A 25,566-nucleotide genomic window follows, 5' to 3' on the forward strand; every position below is an offset into this window, starting at 1 on the left:
CCAAGTCAACTCTTGAATCCCAGTTAACACCACTGGAGAGGGAAGAGATCACATTCCCTTTCCTACTCAACTTATTGTACCTCGTGAAGTGGCAAGGAAAAAAGAGAAGTGTTATCTATATAATTAACAATCTCCATTCAGGGCGCTATGGAAGCCACAGGACAGGAATACTGTGCCAATCCCACAAAGACATTAACCATCAAACAAAATAGCATCAGTCACTATTTTCAGTTTAAGAACAGAGAGCAGAGACATAAAAGATTTGCTCAATTAATTGTGGGATTGAAAATTTTCCAGAGAGCTGAGGATACTTTTAAGATATAATAGAGTGCAGGCCACTCATCTTTCATATGGAGGTCAAGCTCACAGAGACTCAGCCTGCTGATCAGTCTCTGCTTGTCCCAAAATGAGGAATTGCATGCTGCAAGAGCCAGTATCTGGGGGCTGCTTCTGCAGTAAAGCACTTCCATAAAGGTGGGTTACCTTGCTGATAGAATTCTGAAAACAGGGAAATGAAAGGAGGAGACATAGAATGCCTCTCATAACAAACAGTGTAAAATAACTGAAAATAAAAATTTTAAAAATCTTGTAAATCTTTACCATTGGCATCTCTGTACTTGACAGGCTGTGGGACATAATAATCATCAAACAGCAGAGTGAAAGTAAGTCTTTCATGGAAAAAGTGGTGACAGCAAAAGCAAAAGGACATGCTCTGTCACTCATCAACCCACGCTTCATTTTTTGTAGCCATCTACCATTATTATTTGGCATGTGATTCCCCAAGCAGCAAACCATGGTTGTAGCTATTTACAGGTCACTGAAAGTCTGGCCTGTGCTGCAGTGGAGTTTTGGTTGTACTTCATGAAAGATAGTTTTATTTATGTTTGACTGATGCAGGCAAAACTAGAGGCTGATTTTTCTTTTTTTGGCTTTTAGTATAAACACTCGTGGCAGATCTCTATTTTGGGTGCAGTCTGAAAAACAGATTGTTTTGTAGTTTCAGAAGACTGCTGGGTAAATCAGAGGACATTGTTATTGCAGCTGAACTTTTCTTTCAAGAAAGCAGGAGGAGTTGCTTTATTTTTTAATTCTGTGCAGTTTTATGTACACCATTCGCTCCAAATATTTGATGTTTGCCACACTTGTTATGAGTTTCTCCAGAGAGATGCTGTCTTTTGGCAGCAAAAGATAAAGTTGACTGATACAAATGAGTCACAGTACCCCAACAGTAATTAACAGTGATGCAATACCCAGGCGAAAAAGAGGACTTGAAGAATTAACTGTTGAGTTTTCTTGACGATGCAGCTGCACTTTAAGAGAGAAAGCTCAACCCATCATAGAACTCCATTGTGTACATTAGAGAAAAAAGCTTGGCAAGATACATTAAAGATTTTTGCTAAAGAGATACAAATATTTTGCAAGGGCAAAGGGCGCTGAGGCAGGCTGTACTTACTTCCAAGGAAAAGTAGGCAGTATGACAAAGAAACAGTAATATTTCTTTATCTTCGTTTTCACACTTCATCATCTACGAAAAAACTGTCTTTTTCAACCTGCTGAACTGATTTAAGCCACCCCAACTCTAAATTAACTTTTACTTAAAAGTCAGTCTATGACATCCTAATCTAAGAAGTTATCTGTGCTTATGGTTTCAGCCCAGCTCTACAGAAGGCCAGTTCTGCTATTTATAAACGGGATTTTACTGTTCTATAAAGTTCTTACACAAATCTCACGGGTCGAAAGAGAAGGAATGGTTGGGCAAGAAGACGAACGATTGAAGCAACTGCTTTATAGCACAATATGAAACTTGACACTGTTTTCTGCTGCCAGTATGATTCCCAAGTGAGATGGATAAATTGTGGTCAAGACCTGGACAGGTTAACTAGTGGTCATCAGTGCTGGTGGTACCTTTATATACAAAAAAAAAAAAAAAAAAAAAGGATACTATTGGACAGGGCATTTGAAATTTAATACCAGACATGAAACAAGACATCTGTTGGACTCTCATTTGTTTCTCTTTGAATGGGCTTTAATTGAAAGCTCAGTGAAAAATGCAGGTTACATTCTTAGTGTTATCAATAGTTTGTAACAGCAACAACATCAGAACAGTGATGCTTCTAATATTTATACATTTTCTAATTGGAGATGTCTAAGAGCAATACATTATCAGATATATATATATACACACAATTTCAAGCAATTAAAAGTAAATAATAAACCCCTCCTCCCAAAACCCTGAAATAATATATTTCCTTACACTAATAATGTCTTTTTCACATATACTTGACAAAGAGTCTTTTTTAAGTTACTTATCTTAAGAGTAATCTGTTAATGGAGATCCTGGACCAGCCCCATTAAAAGTTCAGTTTTAAGTTTATACAGCTTGCTAGCCACATAACCAGTGTGGCTTTACATTGTAAACAAATCCCAAATGTCTACAATGATTGGAATTAGTTTTGTGTAAAGGAGATCTATGCATCTCATGATAGAATAAATTTAAACCAATACATTAAAAAGAGAGAGAGAAAAGGAGAGAGCTAATTGACAAACAAAACAGTTTTGAGGGTTCAATTATGCAATTATTTAAAAACCAAGTTAACTTAATGGTAAGATTCTTGTTCTCTGTACAGAGAGGCTCTGGTTCATCTGGCTTTAGCTGCTCTAGAAAGGCAACCTTTAAAAAAAGGTTTGATCTGTGAATTACAAAAGCAGAGCTTCCAACTCTAAAAGCCTGCCCTTTGGCAGTGCGAGTACAAAGTTTACCAGGAATATCTCAGGTGACAGTTCCTTTGCTTTGTGAGGAGAGCTGTACAAGCATTTAGGAACCACAGAATATGCAGGGATGATACGAGTGTAGAGCTAACCTTCAACAGGGAGGAATCATCCTACCCACTTCAGGAATTAAAAAGGTACAGCAATTTGTACCCAGAAAAGTTCAAGTGAAAATAGCACAAAAAACCTGGAGACAGACATAAAAGCTAAGCAGTTTATAGCGATCTTGAAACTGTGGCGATCTTGCTTACTTTTGTACAAAACCACAAGTAAAAATCTCTTGAACTTATTGAAAAGGAACTTTTGTGGAGCTCCAAGGCTGAGCAGAATCCTACAGTTTAGTTAACTTGTGTCAAATAGGATGCGAAGACAGCTGCAGCTCTCTGACAGAGGTGATCGAAGATGGCTGAGAAAGTTTGCAGTAGCTTATAATGTCCCATCTGTTTTTTTCACTTGTTTGAACTGTCTAAAGGGCCAACTGCAGTTTAGTCATGTTCCTCTGGTGCATGTTGTGATGACGAACTAATTCATCAGACCTGGCAAATTTTTTTTGACAGCTGGGCCACCGGCAACTGAAAGGCTTTTCACCTGTTAACAAAACACCCTGTTATTAGCTGAGCATACAGCTCATCTGAGACACTGCTATTTGTTTTCTTTCTGCAGGGCTGTGAGGAGCTGGCAGAGCCCCTGTCAGGAGGAAAGGCACCCTGGGCTGTCCTGAGAGGGTGTGGGAGTGCCCCAAACTCCTGCTCACATCAGCGCTCGGTGCTTCCCTACATCTGCCTCAGCTGATGTTGAACAACAGCCTTTCCAGATGACGTGGAACACTTTGCAGTGGTTCATTCCTGAGGACAGGCCCTTGCTGAATACCATTTTGCCATGATTATGCTACTCTTGGCTCTCAAATGACCAGGTTTCAAAGTCACTCTGGCATTCGCACAAGCTTCAGTCACACCTCGGGCGGTGGTGCAGACATACTGTTAGTCACTGTGGAAACTGTCAGTGACAATTTAGAGCTTGACCTCCAGTCAAGGGGAGGTTTTTCCAGCTAATTCAATGGGTTTTGGCTGAAGTTCTTTGAAACTGGTGAGTGTAAGTGAATATGGCAGAAGCAACAGGGTTCAGCATGAAGTCTGCTGAGCCAGACTCAAAGTTTTCTGCTACTATCTAAATAAGGTGGATTCACATCTATGAGAGATGTCAAATGCTCAAAACAGCATTTTTCTAACATTTTCATGAGCATAATATTCACTACAAATAACTCCAAGCGAAGCACGTTCAAATTTAACAAGAAATGCCATCCCTTTTTAACTGTTTAACCTGGTCTCTTGACTTCCTACAATGTTTAAGTGGAATTTCAGGCTGTGTTTCTGATGCCACAGGAATGCTGATGGAATGCTTTCATTAGCTCAGAGCAGTGCCTGGTGACTCATGCTTCTTTTTTTCGTTTTCTTTTTTTTTCCCCCTCAAAATAAATGCAATATTTTAAAGTGGGTTCAGCTCTGGGGCTGGGCTCTTCAGTGCTGTCTACACACCTTGTCCTTTCCAACACACTCCAGACACACTGGGGTGGTTCAATCTCACCCAGACATCTTCTCTTCTTATTTACCTCACACTTCGGGCATTTCACAAACATCCAAATTCAGGCAAAAGGGGATTTGCATAAATATGAATTTCTGTTTGAAAACTCCCACACAATGTATTTTGGGTGGGAGGGGGATACGTAAAATCTGCTTTATCCACTTAGCATAGATGCTGGCAAAAGCATCAACTATCTCCCATGAGTGCATAAAACAGTGTGGGACAAAACTGATCTGGTCAAAAACCACAGATTGTATAAACTGGTCTTTCATCAGCATTAGCAAAACCATCCTGAGAACTGAGGCAAGGTATCTATAACTGACCAACTTCTCACAGAACTACCACAGCAACAGCAGCACAGTTTTACTTTTTCACAAGCAATCCTGGTTGTCTTCTCACAACAAGGGGAAGGCAATCTCTATGAGTTCTGTGCTGGGCATAAATTACTTTGTACAGCTTCATTGTACAGATACCAGAAATCACATTTCCATCGCTAAATGTGTCTATGAATGGACAGACCTTTCCTTTGATTTATCTTTTTGCTTTCTACAGCAAAGATTGCTGCCACAGTAAAATTGCTTCCTAGGAAAAGGATCCCTGAATCTCAAAAATTAGTTTGGCAATTGACTTAAAATTAGGATGGAATTACATGGAAGTCACCTGTGCTTTGCTTCCTCAAGATTTCACATGGAGCAAGTTAACTGGAGCTCAGTGTTTTGCCACAATATTTAGTGACAAAGAAAGAGGAATGAAGTTCCAGGGCAAAATGGAGATGAAAAATCCCCACCCACCACTGGTGCTCCTTCCCCTCAGGAGCTGACACATCCAAAAGCACTGAGAGGAGGAGCTCCATAACACCAGCCAGATTCTGTGCCAGCAGTCCCACAGGAAGGTCTGTGCTGCCAGGCCAGGCTGCCCGTGCTCAGGTGAGCCTGCTCTCAGCAGTGGGGCTCAGGGCACAGGGAGCCACGGGCAACAAGAACAGGGAGAGGAGCTTCACTAGCAAAAAAGAGAGCAAGTCCTTCACTGCAGCTAATCTGGGCTAAAAAAAATTACTGGAGTCATGCAAGCCCTGAATTGGCAGATCAGTTAGCAATGAAATGTGATGGGCAATGTAGTTTATCCCAGCTTGCCAGCGTGTTACAATCACTTGCCATTTTGTCTCTCCAGGAACGTTACCTCTTGCTGGTTAAGAAAACGTCTTTCTTCATGCAAATGCACAGAGACCCAGGCCCTGCAGCTCAGCAGGACCATGGGGAGAACCCAGGAACACAGCCATGCCCTTTGCCATTTGCAGATTGCAAGTGTAGATATGGCCATTGAGTGAAGCATTTATTTGGCCAGTGCCACAGAAAATGCCATTGTTCTCAGGTGAATCATTTCCTTTATTAAAATTTCTCTTTTATTTTTGGAAGTCTGAAATATATGTTTTTATGGTCCAGAAGAGAAAAAAGAATTCTTAGCAGGGAGAAAAAGATTTTCAGGCTCCTTGTCCATCTGTACAGAGACTGAATTTAAAAGGTTAACACCAGTATGGAAAACACCGTGACATCCAATAACATGCCAAAGTGCTCAGCAAACAATTACTTGGTAAAAACACTGCATACATAGCAGAAGGAACAGAAAATGTCAGTACATAGGAATAATTCTAAAACTTAAAACTAAAATACAGAGGTTGCTGCAGTTTCTCCTTAATTGTGTTTACATTTATGTGAGGGCAGACTAGACTAAAATGGCCTACTTTCTTTCCCCCTGTATTTACATGAAATACTACGGTTTCTACAAAAAATAAAAAGGTCCTTGAATATTTGAGTAAGCTTTTACTTTAGTGTCTGTCAGTGTGAGTTTGCAAAAGGCACTCCTTTTATCTTCTGGAGAGATTACAGCACAAGCAGCAACAGCAAGAGCTTTGCCGTGCTATCCTGCATTAGGCTCAACTGACACTTGGGAGAAGCATGAGTAGGCATGAATACTTTAGATTACAGACCTTTGGCTAAAGCTAGAATTAAAATTTCTATCTTGTAGGGTCTTTTCAGTTAAGGCAGTAGATCAACTTGACATTTGTGGGCTGAGACCATGACGCTCATTTCTTAGTCGCTGACAAAATTTATTTTGCCAAGCTGAAATTTCTTTAAACATGAAGGAGGAAAGCATAGTTTCTAAAATCACCTAAATCCCTTTGTGAAAAGTGACTATAATGCTTGGGGAATACAGCCACACTGAAAAAGCAGCACACTTTGAAATTCTTTCTGCTGTTTTGAATATTTAACTCCTGGTTAAGACACTTTCTAATCATGTAATTTGCAACATTGATTTAAAATTAGAAAATAAAGAAATATAAATGTGAAGAAAAGTTTACGCACTTGTTTTACCTGTATGAGTCCTGGTATGAGTCTTCAGATGATCAGATCTAGAGAATTTTCTCTGACAGGTTTTACACTGAAAGGGTTTCACACCTAAGAGCCAAAAAAAAAAAAAAATCTATCCATATGTCCCAACACTTTTGGGAAGGATGAATGAAATCAGTTATTTCTGAAGTTTCAAAAGCCTGGATTTTTCCTTTTGTGTTCTAGTTACTGTAAGTGCTCCTCCCAGCTCTGTGCCTACACATTACAGAAAGTTAGTCATTAAACTATTGGACTGAGGACCATCTGCAAATGTTGTTAATTCTGACCCTGTGGCTTGGCACTGTTGGTATCACGAAGGAGCAAATAGGACATAAGAAAAATCAAGGTGCAGAAATTTATTTTCATGTGCTCCCAATAGGATTAGCTTACTTTACACATGACATAGGTCTTGGGCAAATTTTACACATTGGCAATTTTTTCCTGCAGAACTGTTTAGTTTTAAACAGAATATATTCCCTATATTGGGCAAACAATTTCATTAAGAAAGTTGTTTCAAAAGATGATGTCAGGATGTAAAAGTCATCTAAAGAACCACACTAGTGCTGAAAGGCCAATTCAAAAACCCAGCCACAGCCCTCTCCTAAAATTAACTTCAAGAATTTGGTATTATGAGCAGACAACATCAGAAAATAGAAGGAATATACTTTAGGGATCACAATTCACAGATTAAGATGAACTCTAATCCACAGTCAAGTCTTGTCCACAAACCTGTGTGTCGTCTTTGGTGCCGCTTGAGTTGGTCTGAACGAGAAAATCTTCGTTCACAGTCTTTAAAATCACACTGATAAGGTTTTTCACCTGCAGAGGAAAAACAGTTTATCAGAAAATGTGGCTAAATGAGGGGACACCTCAACCAGAATCAGAAGATGAAATGTGTTGCTCTGAAAGACTTCTGTGCAGTCTGAAGCAGTCTAGTGGCACACCAGGACTGATTGGTCATAAAGCCATACAAGTCTGTTGGAAAGGCTGGCATAATCCTACTGAACTGACACTGACACTGAATCTCCTCATTCTAAGAAAATAGTCTTTCCCGTTAAAGCTTCGAAAAATTTCATGTTGAGTGAATTTTTTTTCTGCTGGAAAAGAACAGGAATGTCTTGGTTTATATTTCTCTTAAAACTACATTAAACCCTTTCCACCTGTTTCAGTAACATATGATCTATACGAAGGAACAACTTGCAGTTTGAACTAAATTGGATTTAAAGCAAAAACCAAATAAGTTACATCCACGTAGGTGGCAATTTTAACCACATTATTTTAATTAGAAAAAACTGAGCAAAATTCAGCCTCAGAAAATGACATATTCTTCCCCAAAACACAAATTAGATTTCTTCCATAAAGTGCCATTAAATACAATTTCTCACATTGCTGCACAGCTCCCACAGGCAAGGCCATGAATTATTGCAAAGCCTCATGTAAATATAAACTCTTCCCCTCCTCCCATGCAGTTCAGCAGAGATCCTCAGGGTGGGATTTCTCTGGGACGAAAAGTGAGATCCTGAGTTTTTTAGAAAAAAAATCCCTACAATCCAGTGTCTCAAAAGAACATGGACTTCAATGCAAAGGACTTCACCAGCCACATAAACATGCAAAAAGAAATGCAGCAACAGAGAGGTCTGAGGAAAGCAAGAAATACTGCCGGTGGGTAGCAGAGCATAGAGGTGGTGAAATTTAGCCAGCACAATCCAAAACAATCCTTATGCTGTTACAGGAGGAGCTGTATGGTCTTCCAGATCTCACTTACATCTAAACCAAGGTCCCTTTGCACAACACTGGAAGCCTCAGATACAATTCCATTTATACCCACAAAAAGTCTGGCTCCAGTGCCACAGCACAGAGGCCTCAGCACCAGCAGGAATGAAACATCTCTCACTGCAAAGCTGGGAGAACCCTGGGCTTTATCTGGGAGGTACACATGGGAGCAGCTGGGACCTGCTCTGTCTGCTGTGGGAAGCTGAGATCTAAACCAAAGGTCCAGTGGGAAGGACCTACAGGAAAACATCAGCAGGAGTGGGCAGTGGGTTTAATTTCTTTCAGTTTAATTTTAAAAACATATCCCTTTGATAAACCTTCATTACAAGTGTCTGCATTTCTGATTCTACTGTGATGAGGAAATGTATTCTGGTTGCACTGCTATTCTGAGACACCAAAGCAAACTAGAGTTTAAAGCTGATGACTTTTGATCCAAGTGACAGAGAGTAAGCAGCATATTAAGGAAAGAATTCCAAATTCATCCTGGTGTAGCTAAAATAAAAATTTTACAAAGCAACTAAATCTGCAAGTACAACCTAACTTCCTGTGATAGTCACCCCAAGGAGTTTACTGATTCTCAAACCTAGGTGTGGACAATTTCCATGTCTGCTGTGCTTAATTTATTAGCATAAGAGATTAAAGTTGCCACAGGTGCTTGAAATAGTTCCATACACTTTGACCGCGAGGACTCCCTGGGGGGTGCCTGCTTTTCAGAAACCACTTACTTCCAAGGAATTCAGCCCTTTGGCAGATTTAAGAGGGGGAATGTCAGCAGAGCAGAATGCAGTGACAGGATGATTGTCTGCTAATTGCAATATAAACTTAGAAGATGTTTAAGGAGATATTTGAATAAAACAGCATGCAGAGTCCAAAGGCATGTGCATGAAAGTATTTCTTTAAATACTTTGGAAAATAATCTTGGTTAAATTAAAGACAAATTTAACCAATGCATATATTAAAGGAATCAATCCAAAATGTTTACATAGGGATATGATGACACTGGGAAGAAAAAAAAGCAAATAAACAAAAAGAGGCACAACATTTGGACAGAAATCCTGGTTTCTCTTTCCTTCTACATCTTCCATGTCAGCTGCCAAAGCTGACTGTCACATGCCTGTGAGCTCCCATAAATTGCATTAGAACAGGACAACAGAAACATCTCCAATTAGAAAAAGGCTGTTAGTATCCCATTAAATTCCCACAGTGAGAGCGTCTAATTTCCCCACGCCTATCAAAGCCTCTCCAGTAAAAGGCTGAAGTCTCTTTACATATGAAAATACCCAGTAATGTTGTCACCTTCTTATGTGATCACAAACAATCTCAAAACAAAATAGGAGATGCAGATGGAGCTTCACCAGCCCTTCCACCTGAGACTTGGAGGCTTTCATGATTACTTACACTACTGAAACAGGGCAGACAAAAGAAAGGCTGAACTTAGTGCATCATGAAATGGTAAAGATGAGAGAGGGTAAAGGGGACCGTAGATCTTTGATATTTAGGAAAATAAAATAATAAAGCTCAGCAATTGTAGAAAAGTGTGAATCTGCCTTTGTACATATGGCAATAAATTCTTCCAATAACACAAACTGATTTTCTCAAACATAGTTAACTTAAACTAAGAGAAGTGTGCACATTTTCTCTGGAGCAAATTCACTGGCTCAGATGCATGGGAAAACAGAAAGTCCTACTGCTGTAGCAGTTGCATAAAATATTCACAGTCATTGCTTTTAATTAAGGAGTTCGGCAAGAGTAAAAGCCTGTCCTTAACAAGAACACATGAGAAAAGGAGGCTGATTCTGAAACCAGAGACTGCAAGTGTGAGTAAGAATCTGAAGTCTGGTCTATACTTCCTTCACCAATTTAAATCCCTTTTCTCAAATAAATGTACACACTTAGTTAAACAAGTCCCATGATCACAACTTTGCCTTGGGAATATTACATTTTTTCTTCAATACAATTTGTTCTAGCAAACTCATTTAAAATACACATTTGCTTATTTATTTAGTAGGGAGCCTTTATAGTTAAAGTTTTCCATCATCTTCACACCACAGTTCAGCTGTGACATGTCATTACTGTTCTGAAACTGATCTAATATTTTAAATTCATAAGTATTTTTTATTTTATGCTGTAGAAATGACAGCCTGAAAGGATACAACTCGACATCCTATCATAAAGGACAACCTTCCTGATCTACAGATTCTCTTACTCCATTGCAGATCATACCCGCAGCTGAGCCAATTTTGGCTAAAGAATATCCCTGGCAAACAGGCAGAGGATATTCTCTCTGCAAATATGCTCAGCTTTGTGTTAGGATAGATCCAGTTTCCCCAATGAGTGGCACTGAACCCAAAGGGTCTCTGGCCAGAATGCCGATGTTTCCACAGAAGTGAAATTTATGGAGGTCTAGACATCAATTTGTTTCTGCAAGGAAGTGTCTGAAGTCTGCCACAAAATGACAACTCACATTACTTGTTGTAAAGTTAAAAAATTAGATGTATGTCTGCATTTCCTTTCAGAGGCTTTTCTGCTGCAGCAAAATACACCAAGATAAGAGAAAAGCTTTTTTGGCTGTACATGTTTCAATAAAGGCATTGTTAAGAATGGATAAGCAGCCTCGGAGGGTACAAAATGTTAACATTTTTTCAACTAAAGCTATTTGAAACATTGGTAAAAACTGATTAGAGAATCCAACTTTGTGTTTCAGGGCCTTGCTCGGTTTTGCAATGCTGCAACTGGTGAAGAATGGAAGATCTGATGAGCCAGTCCTTTGTATGTATCTATTACAGAAAGAGAAACAATACTCTAGAGCCAACAATATTCTGCAACGATGCCATCTTGTTGGTTTAATATCAGATATATGTAACAGCTTGTTTTCAAATCATGTGCTCATCATTTAAAAAACTGACCTACCACTACACCAAGACAGTGTAAGGTGGAAGAGCTCCAAACTCTTGAGTGAGTCCAGAACCACTTTATAGGACAACCTAATAAAATTTTATGTTGGCTGATGGGAGGTGCACCAAACACAACCACATTCTTTTTGGAGAAAACTGATTTCCAAATTTTGCTTTTGACATGCAGGAGGAAAAGGTCAGGGTTAGACAAAGACATGAGGTTACAAAGGAGCCTGGAAACGGATCTGCATCATGACAGGGGGTTTGACTGCCCAGGACTCCTGAAGAGCATGGGAGCAGAAAAACTTCATGGCCACTTAGTCCAGACCATCCACCCATCAAGCAGCCAGGAAAATATCTTAACTGGGAAGTGTCTGTAGACTATCTCCTCCAGATGCTCACCAAGCACTCCCAAAAATTAGGACTGACAGACCACAGGAGGAGACAGGAAATGAAGAGCATCATATTCTAAGCCTCTACAGCAGCTGGGAATTTGGTAAGTAGAATTTCCAGACCATAAAAAAGGAAATGTCTAGTAACCATTCAACAGGCTGAGGACAAAACTCAGCCAGCTGATATGGGGAAAAACTCCCTTCTGGTCCTAAATCTGAATGCATCAGCCAGGCAAGTTACCCAAGCAATTTTCATTCCAGCAGTGAATCATCACTTGCTTTCTCTCTTTAGCTGCAACCAGCCTCAAAATCTTACATGGCAATGTTGGTATCAGCAAATGCAAGCTTTGGGAAACAAGTTGGCTTCTTGTGGAAAGAAACTTGTAAAAATTTGAGAAATAAATAAGTTTTGCTGTCAACATATCAAAATGTGTGGGGAGAAAGATCTGTGTCCACCTGTCCAGAAAAGCTGTTTGAGGGGAAATTTTTTTTCTTCTACCCTATTTCACTACAGTGTAACCCAGAGGAGAGGCATGTATGACCACAAAGACAATTGCAGAAACCTCTCAGGGGGTGTTAGACAAACTAGGCCTTCCCACAAGTCTTTGACAGGTTTTCTGATTTTACAAGCCTTAGATTATATGTGATATAACATCAAAAATCTTCTCCAGCTAAGGAAAAAATAAAATATGCAAGCTGAAGTCCTTGTGATCCAGAAATAACATTGTGAAAGCCAAGCAAATAAAAGGAATAAAAAAAATACAGGACCAGTGCAAGCAAATAATGACTGCTAAAACATAGAGTAAATCAATTTAGGAATGAAAGAAAGAGTGGTTATGAGAAAAATTCAGAACTGTTTAGTCATAATGGAGAAAAATACTGAATTTAATGGCCTTAAAAAGATTTCCAAATTTTCTTGTTTCCAATTTATTTACAGAAAATAGAATGACATTTGTGTAGGCCCTCATTTCTAAAGATGAAATTGCACTTATAGTCTAAATTATCTTGACCTTTTAATCTCAAAAATTCTGAAGATGGCTGTCTCAATATTTTGTGAGTTGCCCATTCATAAATTAGAAGTGCTTTGTGCTCATTTCTCACCTATAAGCATTTTACCCAATTAACTAACTGGACGGGCTCCAAAATGAGAAGATTGTAACTATCTTTTATGAAATATTAGACAGTCTGCTAGGTCACCCACCATGGGCTGCCTTCCTGTTCTCCTTCATCCCTTTGATCTTCCATCATATCAATGGCTAACTAAACATCCATATTGAGAGATTTCATCCACAGACTTCTAGGTAAGCACAGAAAAAACTGTCTGACTAAAAATAGGATAGACAATAAAAAAAAAAACAAACCCCAAACCATAAGGATCATATCTAAAGATATATCATAATTTTACACGCCCAACACTATAAATCTCCCAATAAGGGTAATAACTCTGTTAACTCTTTGGCAAGGTGCAGCAGAGCATTTGATTTCCAAATTTTGAGATTTTATTGCCTGAACTGAGAGAGAATCCAGACATTAGCCTACAAATGACTGGCTTCAAGCTCTTCATGGAAAGATCCCATAGCAGGCAACACATTTGCCAATCCCTGCCTCCACCCCCAACCAGAAAAGGCTTACACAGGAGAACAAAAGGATGCTAAATGTCTAGGTTCCTCTTGCAGAGGAAACTTCTTGATTGTTAACATTAGATAAGATTTGGAGCAAGATTCGATATTCCCAAATGAGGGGGGAAAGAAGAAAAAAACTAAAAGAGAAAACAACTCACATCCCTGTAATAGTAAGAGGGGGAAGGAGGTGATCTACTTGCTGTCAGTGCTGCCCTGTGTTTTTCTTAGCTAGATCTAGAGAGCCCTCTGCTCCAAAAGAGAGGCTGCCCACATGACAGAGCACACACTCTCACCTGACAGCTTCTCGCAGACCCTGACCTGGCAGAGCACTTCTTGCCCCTTGTGCTATCTTAAACCCCCTGCCCACTCTGCTGTGCCTTGATTTATACCCACCAGTGTGCTTTCTGCTGTGCATCTGCAAGTGGGACAGCTTGAAATATCTCTTGTTGCAGCCAGGGTAGGCACACATGAAGGGACGCTTCTCGTTGGTCTCGCTCGCCGACCGCACGATGGTCGGAGCCACGCCGGGCACACGCCGCACGTCCTGCAAGGACAGACACCTGCTAATGCCACCTGTGTGTGCTCTCAGCTTTCACTGCACACATTCAGGCCACTCAACACTTCCCCAGGACAAAGAGATGTTTAAATAGATCATACTGGAAACAGGCAGTTTTATTTCGCTCTACATCCACAACATTAGTATGTCTTAATCGGCTCTTTGCAGAGTGTTGAAGTTATTCAGAGGTGGAGCACAGTGCACTCTATTTGGTGAACTCTCTCACCAATGTTTACATGTGAGATTAAATGGCCCACACTCTGACCTCATGTGTAACCACACAATTCTGGCAGAAGTCTCATTGCCACTTGGAATAATTTCAAGCCTATACCAGTGTGAGATGTAAGAGCACGAGCCAGAGTAGTATTATCCTTTTTATTTTAAATACTCATTTTAAGTTAAAGGACAAGGAAATGGATGTCTTGGATTAACACAACTTGATTAAAAACAAAACAAAAACAACTGTCTAGGTGGAGCTGGTGAATAGTTCAGCCTTAATGCATTTTGGCCACTGTCACAATGTTCCATCAAAGATGATCTCCTCCTTCTGAGATAATTAACATCCTTAAACAATGTCAACCACTTACTTTTATTCACTCAACAAAAGCTGGCTCAGGAGCCTATTTCTGAGAGCTTGCCACTGAATAATGACTTGCTAAACTACAGAGAAAAGGAAAAGGAGAAAAGATGCTATCTAAAAAACTGATGTATGTTGACAGCAAAGAGCAACACCGATTCTCAGAGACAGATACTCTGTAATGACTTTGCCATCAGTTTTAAGAAGGTATATCTTTTACAGTGGTATTTAATAATGGTATGATTGTCTCAGAAAGAGAGGAAATGAACTCCCATGAATGGTAAGTTCCTCCCAAATATTCCCTAATTACTTAGTTATTAGGAAACAATCACAGATTCTGTTTTAAGGAAATACATTTGAATTAGTAAAGTTCCAGAAATACATAAAAGCAAAATGTCATCTAACACTTTCATACATGTAATTATTAGATATAGTCTATTGCAACCACAGAACCTTCACCTAGCCAGAGTGATTGGAGCTAGAAGTTGAGAACTGAATCATTTATTTTGGACCACTCTGAGAACCTGGTAAGGAATATCGCCTTGCAGACAAAATTCAGAAGAAGAAATAATTAATTTTCAATGACTGTATCAGAAAAAAAATCTTACATCATAGTTCAATTGCTTCAGTGAAGTCAGGACAGTTATGTAAAGCATTTCTTGACAACACAGGGAAGCCACAAATCAAGGGTGGATTTACAAACACCAGTGAAATAGTGAATGATAAACTATAAACAGGCAGCAGTTTTACTTCCCCATGAAGAATGCCCTACAATACTCACTTGTATGCCTCTAAACACTCCATGGGTGTGTATTCTATACTGGGCCCCACAGCTGTACAACATGGGAGCACTGTGGTTCTCATTTTCATATCCCGCTGTATGTCTGTAAATAAAGAGGGGAATAATGGAAAAATTAAATACTTTTCAGTACTCAGCTCCATGCAAGAGGTTTCTTTTCTCAAGTCAGTGATAACATATGCAGAGTTCACTTTTTTAGCTATGATATCCAAGTTCAAGTGAAATTCACCAAAGGAAACCTGCTCTGCCCTCACATGGACCTGCTCCCGCTGGCACAATGCATTGACTCCATGTATACAACCATTAGTATCCATTAAGGCAGTCCAGGGGAAAAAAAAAAAAAAAAAAGAAATTGTCATGATTTGAACTCTGATGTATTTCCACAAAGATTTTAGGTAAGAGGAAAAAATTCACATAGCAGCACAACGGTGTCATGTGCACATGTTCACGTTATTTATCAGTCAAATGTGGGGCTGGCTATTGCTAATATCTTTTGGAATGAGCAAAATGCCTCAAGTTTCACATTAAGTGCAGTGGATTTTTGTCAGCACCTCATGACTCAGATATTACCCGATACTACCAAGCAAGTGATGACATTTATAAGAATAGCAGTCATGTACTCATAAACAGAGATTACAAATCAGTGTCTAAACTATTTATCCCACATATCAGCTTGCAGGATGCTCTACAAATTAACCCCTTATAAAAATAAAAATTTTTAAAAACCCCCAGCCTATCCCTACTATGTGTAAATTTTCAAGATTTCTCATGCAACACATTAATTTTAAAAATTTGTAAGTTTTTGTGTGTTTTGGGGTTGCCACAGCCATACGCTTTGTTTAATTATGTTCTTCAAAATCCTACGTTGTCCTGCCCATAATGCTGGAGCATTGCTATGCATCCTGTTTGCAGCCTTCTTAATGTCAAAGTCACATTTTAGGTTTGATTTTTGAAGGAGTGTTTTACATTAGTGTGTACATTATCACATGTAGAAGTATACATTGGCAATGGTAAGTGTACATGTTTTACACAACACCAGAAATTGGAAAGCCCAGAACAAAACCCCAGGGCACACAGCTAGGGACAGAGATGGATACGTAGGATGTTATCCCAGTCTTTGCCAAATGCTTGCAATAGCAATTTGAAGAGGTCCCTGAGGTCCACACTCTCATTTCACTGGTCCTTTCTTTCTCTTCACTCAAAGTTCATGTGCAGAGTAGAATTACCAGGAAGTTTTAAACCTCTTAAGTGATTTGCAGAACAGTGGAACTGGAATGCAGGACATGTCTAAAGGGTTTGTGAACCTGGCTGGAGATGAGGGGAGCAGTGTTTGTGAGCAGCTCTCCCTGCAGAGGGTGGGTTGCATTCCTCACCATTCACCCCCACAGTGACTGGCAGGCTGCTGCCTGGCAGATGTGATCTCTGAGGTCAATTCTTTTACTGCTCTACAGTGCTAGCTCCAAATCCTGGCTCCACCTGACTATACAAATCAAAGGCTACATCTTTTGGGAAAGTATGCTCTGTTTATTTCAATTTTAATTCAATTTTAAGGTGATTGTAGTGAAATAAGTTATGGAGCAGTGGCAAGAAAGTATCTTTGTTCTGTAATAGTATCTGTAATCATAGATAAAGAAGATACCATTATCTGATTTAAATGGATTAAACTCTTCTGTAAATATGTATCATGTCCAAATAAATAGGGTCTCCTCTCTGCCCAGTGCCCTGAAGTAGCCTTTTGGGAATCCAAGCAAAAAATTACCATTTGCTATCACCATTTGATCAGCACAGGTTCCCCACCAGCATCAAATTTTCCTCTCTATTTAAAGACAGCAAGTCTGTACATGTTAAAAGAGAAAAGGAAAAGCTGGGGAGAGGGGTATTGAAATCCCCCAACCCATGGTGATACCTGTGCTGACCACAAATTACACAGTGCATTTTAAAACAGAAATGGAATGAGAATGACCATTGATATGGAGCAAGTTCTGCAGCAGAAGTTGTTGCTGACCTGTAACACAGCAGTAAATCAAGGGTAAATGTGAACTTCAGCACTGGTCACCCTGAATGTAACCTCTCCTTTACGCCTGTCCTAACAACCCTAAACACCACAATAAACAACAGACACAAAAGCAGATAAGAAGAATTCCCAAGACAGAAACTTTAGAAGGAGAAGCAGGAATATGTAGTAAAATCTTCTACCATAAAACACAGCCCCACTTTCCCTCCAAATTCTCATGGTTTTCATCTATCAGTGATAACCTTTTATGTAAACACCAGTGAGTTCTGAAATAATTCCTTCCAGGAATAAGAAGAAGTACAAAGCCCCTGTCTGTGCCCTAAGGAATAGCTCTATCAATGAGAGGTACCCTCCAGATGATCTCCATCTCAATTTTTATTGCACAGTTGGGAATCCTTCCTGAACATTCAGCTTTTTACATATTTCCTCCCCTTATTTCTAGTTATACTTTACTATAACTGTACACACAACGGCAAAACGATGAAGATTAAAACCTATTTTCTGAGCCCCTTGACCCATAATATACTAAGTCCTTAACCAGCTCCCTAGGAGAGATGCTTTAATAATCAGGAGCCCTACTTCCCATTTTACATTGGGCACATTTCCATCAGCATTGGCTGGTACTCAGCATGGCCATATGGCTGATGACAGCAAAATGGATCATGCGAGATTTCTTGGTTAAAACACTATTTATTCATTATGGAGCACTGTGGAATAATCTGACCTTTGGGGAGACAGAAATTAGCAGGTGGATATTCTTTCCAGTCAGTGGGAAGCTGGGACACTGAAGGAGGAGTTTTTACAAACTGTCTCTACACTGCTGCTCTCTTGAAGTCCAGCCTTTACCCTGCATCGATAATAACACCATGGTGAAATACAATTCTTTTTCTTCCAGCCTCTTTACTCCATGAACCCATGATTTATGCCACAAAGGGTACATCACAGTTGGCACAGTTGGCTTGTTTCATATGGCTGCAGTTTATATACTATAATAAAAGCAGTGATAGAAGAACAGATACAAATCTAAATACATTATTAAACTCAAACACCTGCTTTATTGCATGCAAGAGAGAATGAGCAGATGCAATGCCACATACAAGAGAAATACAAGTACCTGATGAATTTATACCTGCAGTACATTAACTAAATGAAAATCTCCAGAAGGTAGGACAGTCCTTATCTCTTCTAGTCAGGCACCCTGTGTCTAACTAGGTAAAGAGACAATGCCTTATAAGCTCAGGGAACCAAATCTATACGTATAATAATGAAAAATTATCCTGATGGACTCCCAGGACTAGATGACAGCCTAGACCTCCACCAAAGCACATGTTCTCTCTCAGCAGGACAGGCTGCTCAGACAACACCACAGCAGCCTGGAGAAGTGCCAAGGGAGCCACTCACTACCCTGCTGCAAGTGCACTCCAAGTGGGCTGAGAGTCTGGCCAAAGTTCCTACACTGTGTCTTCCCCTGCTCCAAGGGTTCAGCAGCCCCAGCAGAAATCCAGATGAACCAGCAGGATAATAAGGGAGCAAATAGCTGCATTAACCAAAGAAATGAAACAGAAAAATTCCCAGTAAGGCCCAGAGTCATGCTTAGGAGAGACACTTGACTGACCCCTCCACTGGTCCTAAAAAGATTCAAAACTAAGCAAAACCATACACAGCCAAACTGACCTGCCAGGATCCAAAACAAGTTTTTGTTTGACCACAGACTGAAGGATTTGGCCTCACAGTCCAACTCTGCCTTTATTTGTAAATATTCAACTCCCTTTAACTTCAATCGGAACTGCTCAAACGCAGAAATGGACTATAAATATTTAGAGTTTGGGTTAGTTGGTGAAAAAGGGACTCAGTATATTTTGTTCTCTAGATCTAGACAGGCAGACCTGGAAACACAGCCATAAAATGTAATTCTAGATAACTGGGAAACAAAGGCTGATACTTACGCAACCCAGAACACTAAGGAAGAGCTCTGTGCTGTAGAGTATTTGAAGCACTTGCATTTACCATTAGCCCAGCAAATCCTTAACACTCGCAGAGTAGCTCTTTTAAAATGATTAATCTTGGAGTTGTACAGATTGTACAGAGATTAATAAAAATGAAGGGTTTACAGATGAGAATGTGTGATGAAAAACAGAGCAGCTTTAGAGAGTTGTATCAATCTAAGTGGTTATAAAAAAAAACTCATAAAAGATGACATTCTAATCTGAATATTTAAAAAAATAATCAAGCTGCAATTTCTCTCTCACACCATTTTTACTTAGTAAAACTGAAATTGCCTGTCTAATGTATAAAGCAGTTACAACTTAATCTGAAGAGTTAAGCTTTTTATTATTATTTCATAAACCAAAAAAGGGAAGCTTTAGGGCACACTGAGGAGAGCTAGAAAATTTCAGATGAAACGTGAATGCACATTGATTCATGAGATTCAGACTTGGAAGAATAAAAAAAGCCAGAAAGCAAGATTACATAAAACAGGCACCACATTAAGCTTCAATTTAATTGTGTTTCAATGCAGGAACAGGAATTTTAGGGTTTAGAAACAGAGCCAAAAATGAGGCAAAGTGAGGGTGTGGGCTAGTCCCGTTGATAACAGAACATAAAGGAAGAGAAGTGGAGTTAATTCCCTCTGCTAAAATATTTACCATCCTAGCACCCTGGGAAAAATATGTATGGAGACAGCAAAAAGATCCTGATTAGTTGCATAGAAGATCCTGTTTCTGCCTGGTTTTTGTCTAATACTATTACAGAGGGTGGAGTATGAAGCTGCATTTTTATCTGTTCTTTCCAAGGCACAGGAATATTAAAAAATGTGATTTCACGTACTTCTGCCATCCTCAGTGAGAGAACCAGCTGCTTGCTGAAAGGAAGGCTCTAGATTTTCAGGGGACCCTTGTGTTTCTGACTTTAATAGCCTATCTTTGGTTTGGGTTTTTTTTACCATTGACCCAGTATTAGAGACAGTAGGCTATTGTCCACTTCCAGCTCATCTTCATTGCAGAACTGAACCCAAGTTAGGAAATCTTGCACCCCCAAATGTCACTAATAAAACCACCAAAGCATAACAGAAAAACCTTTACAATTCACTCCTAAAGAAAATAGTTTTCACTGTCTTGTTTTAGATATGGTTTTAACAGTGTTCTACAGAGATCATACCTAATATTCCTTACCATGAGCCTGAGAAAACAGCAATAAATACCAATTTCCACAGAACATGCTGAGTGTTTAACATCCAAGCAAAACGAAAAGGGGAAAACCAAAATTTTGTCTGGTTCTATGCCCAATTTCAGATGACTGTTAGAAATATGGATCAAAGCTTTTTACTCAAGCAGCTGAAGAGACAATTACGTTAAGTCTTGCTGTTGGGAATGTAGCCACACTTCTCGTCCACCATGTCATATCATTTCCTGCTTGGTATCAGTTATTTCCATGTCACTTTTACACTTCACTCATCAAAATATAAAGGAGGGGTTTATAGTCCCGAGATCTACCTCTACAACCACTATGAAAGGAAGCAGTGCTTTTCATATTGGACAAATGAAAAAGCAACACAAAAATATGAAGGACAGAAACTGATGGTAAAGGTGTCCACTAATGTGGAACGTACATTTTGAGATGTCTGGGACCCACTCACTTTCCTGGAGCAGTAAAAATCTGATCCCAGCAGCTCCAAGCAAAATACCACAAAATGAGGAACAAATCATCAGCAAAGAGTCTGAGGAGATAAAATCCAGTCCCACTGTGAGGTTCACTGCCTTAACAATGAAGCTTTCCTTTCAGACTCTAGACTTGCCAGTTTGTGTGACAGCTCACACACAAGCCAGGCCTCCCTCCGGTCCACCCAAAGTTCAGAAGGTGATGGAGAGGTCCTTGGACAAGCAAGCAACACAACAAACATATACTAGCTCACAAGGCACTGTTCTTCCCTCAGGTGGGTTTTAAGAACAACTTGAGCTCAATCAGAGCTCAATCAATTTGGAATTCAGAACCCAAGTGAAAATCTAAAATGCAGACTCAAGGCACTTGGACTGTATGGTAGCAGTAGTGGGCTGTCTTCATCTTGAGGGACAACTCTTGGCAGAGGGAAGATCATCTTGGGCCATCAGATGTCCTTTTGGTTTTCCAGCAAGTAGAAACATCTAGAACTCAGCTGCAGCCTTTTCTATCTGCCTCTCTGTTAACACCTCTCTCCCCTTCCCTTGCCAGTCCATCGCAGTGCTGTACTCTGGCAGAAGACAACATCTCAGTTCACTTTAGATGTCTGTCTTCACCATTTAGCAATGGCTGGCCAGGATCTCTATTCCATACCTTTCACTGATGACCTCTTCTTGTCTCTCAGGCCATGCCTTCCACAGATTCCTAAGGCTTACACCTACAGAAAGCACTCAGAGACCGAACTCCAACAAGATGAAGAAACTTCTTGCCCTCAGTTCCAATATCCAATATTAGAATATCCATGGAGGAAAAAACATTCAGGAAAAACAGTCTTCCATGGCCTTAAAGCCACAGGCTGAAGCATGCTCTGAGCAGATAAAATCATTCAAGAGTTTAGATGCCAGGCTCTTGCTGCTCATGATATACAAAGAAGACTGTTCATAAGCTTCCAACTCAACAGGAATGATTTTCACAACAACTGGAAAGGACACAGCTTTGGCCAACTGACAGTATTCCTTGCCCAATTTCAAACTTTTAATCTGGGTTGAGGAGATTCTGGAGCTGATCGCTCAAATATTGGCAAGACTGTAAAGAGCTAGAACCAGAATGCTCTCAGATACACTGCTAGACAACTTCAGCACAGAAACTGCCAACTAACTCTACCTAAATTGCACTGCAAAAGCTTCATTTCAGTGTGTTAAACTTATGCTGAACATGAACTCAGAAAAGCAAGCTACTGACCTGGTCTGCTGTCAAGTATAAAGTGTATGACCCATAAGTTTTTTATAATTGCAGAGTCCTCTAACTATTTGCAGAACTTACTGGCAACATTTTCTTCCTTCTTATAATAAGCAAAAGTCTCACTGAAGCCAGGAAGAAGTATTGGGGAGAACTGAAGGCAAGGAGCTAAATAGGCACTGTCATCATTGGACAGAATCTAGAAGCTCCATATTTCAACAGGAAGATTGACTCCAAAATTCTTAAATTACAACTACGAGATTGAGAAAAGCATCTGAAATACTAAACGCCTGGGAATCACTTATGAACAGTTCATATATTTTAAAGATCTAAATCTTGGGAAGAATACCTTATGTTCATGGCAACTGAGATTGGAGGTACTGTGTATTGTAACTCTCAGCCAGAAAAGACAGATAACTATTTTGGCTCATATTACCAGTGATGAGGCTATGTCTAGCACTGATTTTCCACAGATTCTACAATCTTGGCCTATACCAAAAGTTTCAGCTTTGTTTTACCATAGATCATTCATCTTGATTTTTTTCCCCCCTTTTCATGCATCCTAGGTCACATACTTTACACTGCTAACAGTCTGACTCCTGGACAAGTAAGAAGCCATTTGTTTTGTTCAGTACTCCTTTAGTATTTCTATTGTGACTTTTTTTTTCACTGAGTTCCCCAAAGAATAACCTCTTCCTTGCTTTAATAACTTGGACCTCAGTCAAGGTTGATGTGTTTCTCCATTTTGCAGGATATTTTCTTCAGAAGAGACAAAACAGTGTCTAATACTGCAATGACTGATCTTTAAAAGGTACAGTTTATAGAGGAAATCAAAAAGACTTACAAAAAAAGTAGGAAATAACCTTTAAAAAGAAGGGATTGGCAGCAAAGACAGTGAACTGTACACAACCGTAGGAATTTTGGATCTTCTCTAACCAGAAGAAAGCTCCTCGTCAGATTTCTCACGACTCAATTCTCTCGTTCACTCCAATGCAGATAGTTTACTATGCTACTATCATCTCTCTCTAGCCTTCAAACACCATTTGTGAATGAGCTACAAGCAGACCCATAACATTTTTTTTCCTTTATCACAGTACGGCACTGTACACAAGATTTACACATTTATGGACAACTACATGAAAGCACAGATCTGTACAGGCGTTTATCAACCTCTCCTGCCGTTCCCTTGAGACTGCACAAGCTTAGACACTGAGAACATCTCAAAGCTGGCAATACCTGCCTTCAGTGGGGGAGTTTTCAGAGCCAATTATCTCCTCAGAGCAGTGAATTATCTACTCCGAGCAGAGCGGGCAATCTGTGGCTTTCCCTTGCCTAGGATCAAAAGGTGGCTCTGTCGCTCATGGCAGCGACCGTGGATGAACCGAGGTGAGGATGCGGTAGAGCCCCAGCCCTGCGGCTCCCGCTCCTTCCTCCGGCCCCCGGGGGCATCGGAGGATTCCCAGCCCCGGCAGGAGCGGTGGAGGCACCGGGCACGTTGGGTGCGGAGATGGAGGCAGCGGCACGGGAGCGCTGCCCGCCCCGCCACGGCCGCCACCCCGGCGGGGCCCCGCGGCGCCTCGGAGCCTTCCTGCCCGCCCAGCCGCAGGAAGCCCCGCGGGGGAGGCGGGCCGGAGCCTCTTCCCGGCAGGTGGGAGGGCGACAATGGCCGGGAGGAAGGAAGCCGGGAGGCGGCCGAGCCGGGACACAGGACGCAGGGCCTGGCGAAGGCAGGGAAAGGGAAGAGGGATGGTAGGAAGGGGCGACAGCTCAAGGAGGAGAGAACGAACAGCCCATGGCTGCCCCTCCGGGAGGAGCCCAGGCACCGGGAGCGGGCACAGCCCAGCCCAGCCCAGCCCAGCCCTGCCCGGTGCCACCGGAGCTCCTGACACACCCAGCGCTGGGCTCCGTGGGCGCAGCCAGCCAGCACCCCGACCCTTAGCCCAGGCTGAGGCAAGGATCATCAAAAACACATCGGACTACAGCCAGGTGATGAGCCACCCTCCGCACCGGACAGTATCTTTTCGTGCGAGTGACCGGATTCAAGTCATAAAATCCAAGATAAAGTTAGCTCAGTAATGCAACTACACTAGGGCAACAAGATAAAACAGGACAAAGCTTCTTACCCTTTCAGTGTGGATCCCAAGTTCATTTGATTCCACGTCATGCATTCAAGCTGTGAGGTCATTTGGTATAAATTGTCACTGTTATGAAAAGATGTAGAATTAGAACTAAAATTATAGTTTTCAAAGTGAAAACCAAAACATCAAGATATCAACAACTTCTTTGTTATTGGTTTTAAATGCAACTATATAACAGTAGAAAGTGAATTTATTTTATGTAATCCCTTTTATCGATGTATTATGAATTTTAAAAAGTAAAAGGAAATAAAAGAAAAGAAAATCTGTGGATCCAAGATTCACTTTGAATCCTCAAGCCTGACGTTTTGTAAAGAGCTGGAAATAGAACCATAAAACTTTTTCCTTACAGAAAAATAATATCCGATATTGACACATCGAAATGAATGAAACGAATCTAAGCAGCCCGGCGGGCTAACGCAGAGGATTATTTGTTTTAAAAAGTCAAATCTGTTAACTGTTTTAACCAGGAGTGTGAGAGACCACGTGGGTAACGGAGTGAAACAGCTATCGTGACTAGTGATGGATGTTACTACATAGAGGGGCTTGACAAGCAGGGGAAAAATGGAGTGGCTGAGCGATAAACGAAGCTCACCGCTGGAACAGGCGCTTTCCCCGCCGGTACACACCGAAGGCAGCCCGGCGGCGACTGCTGCAGCCGCGGCTCCCCTAGCTGCGCTCTGCGCTCGGAGCAGCAAAGCCGGGCAGCGCGGCCGCGGTGAGGGGCGGCGGGAGGCTGCCGCGGAGCACCGCAGAACCTCGGGGGCTCTCTCCCGGTAGGAAGGTCCCCGCGGGGCCGAGGAGGTGCCGTCGCCCGGGGCAGGCTCCCCCCGGGCCGGCAGTGGGGCTCCCCCCGCCCCGGGCTCTCCCCGCAGCGCAGCTCCCGCCGCCCCGGCGAGCAGGGGGGGCGAGGTGGGAGCCCCCTGCCCTTCAGCCTGGCCGTGTGATTGATGCCGGGGAACCGCCGCTCACAATAAATGCAAGTCTCTCCGTTGATTAATGACACCTAAATTCGCTGGACTTACGCACTGAATTTATATCATTTTGTTATTAGAAGAGAGTATTTTCTTCTTCTCTCTCTCTCTTTTTTTTTTTTTTTTTTTTTTTTTACTTCGTGGCAGGTAGAAGCGACCCAAAAAAGCCAGATTCCAGTGGGAAGCTTTTGCATATAAAA

At 41.0% G+C, this 25,566-nt stretch overlaps 1 protein-coding gene across 4 annotated transcripts in view; it reads right to left on the minus strand.

Moving 5' to 3' along the window:
* Nucleotides 1-1,079: 1,079 nt before the first annotated feature.
* Nucleotides 1,080-25,566, minus strand: part of WT1 (WT1 transcription factor) — a 34,861-nt gene continuing 10,374 nt past the window's right edge. Inside the window, exons 4-9 of one of the 4 annotated variants that reach the window (XM_085063016.1) lie at nt 24,381-24,458; nt 15,333-15,435; nt 13,812-13,962; nt 7,467-7,556; nt 6,723-6,806; nt 1,080-1,905 (exon numbers count right to left, since the gene is read on the minus strand). In XM_085063016.1, coding sequence (XP_084919142.1) covers nt 1,880-1,905; nt 6,723-6,806; nt 7,467-7,556; nt 13,812-13,962; nt 15,333-15,435; nt 24,381-24,458 — 532 coding nt within the window. In that variant the 3' untranslated portion in view covers nt 1,080-1,879. Of the gene's footprint in view, nt 1,906-2,004; nt 3,358-6,713; nt 6,807-7,466; nt 7,557-13,811; nt 13,963-15,332; nt 15,436-24,380; nt 24,459-25,566 lie in introns of those variants that run through there. The other 3 variants (XM_085063015.1, XM_085063018.1, XM_085063014.1) reach the window with 3 other exon arrangements.

Source organism: Lichenostomus cassidix, chromosome 5, assembly GCF_008360975.1.
Source record: "Lichenostomus cassidix isolate B80296 chromosome 5, HeHo_3.0, whole genome shotgun sequence".
Taxonomy (NCBI): domain Eukaryota; kingdom Metazoa; phylum Chordata; class Aves; order Passeriformes; family Meliphagidae; genus Lichenostomus; species Lichenostomus cassidix.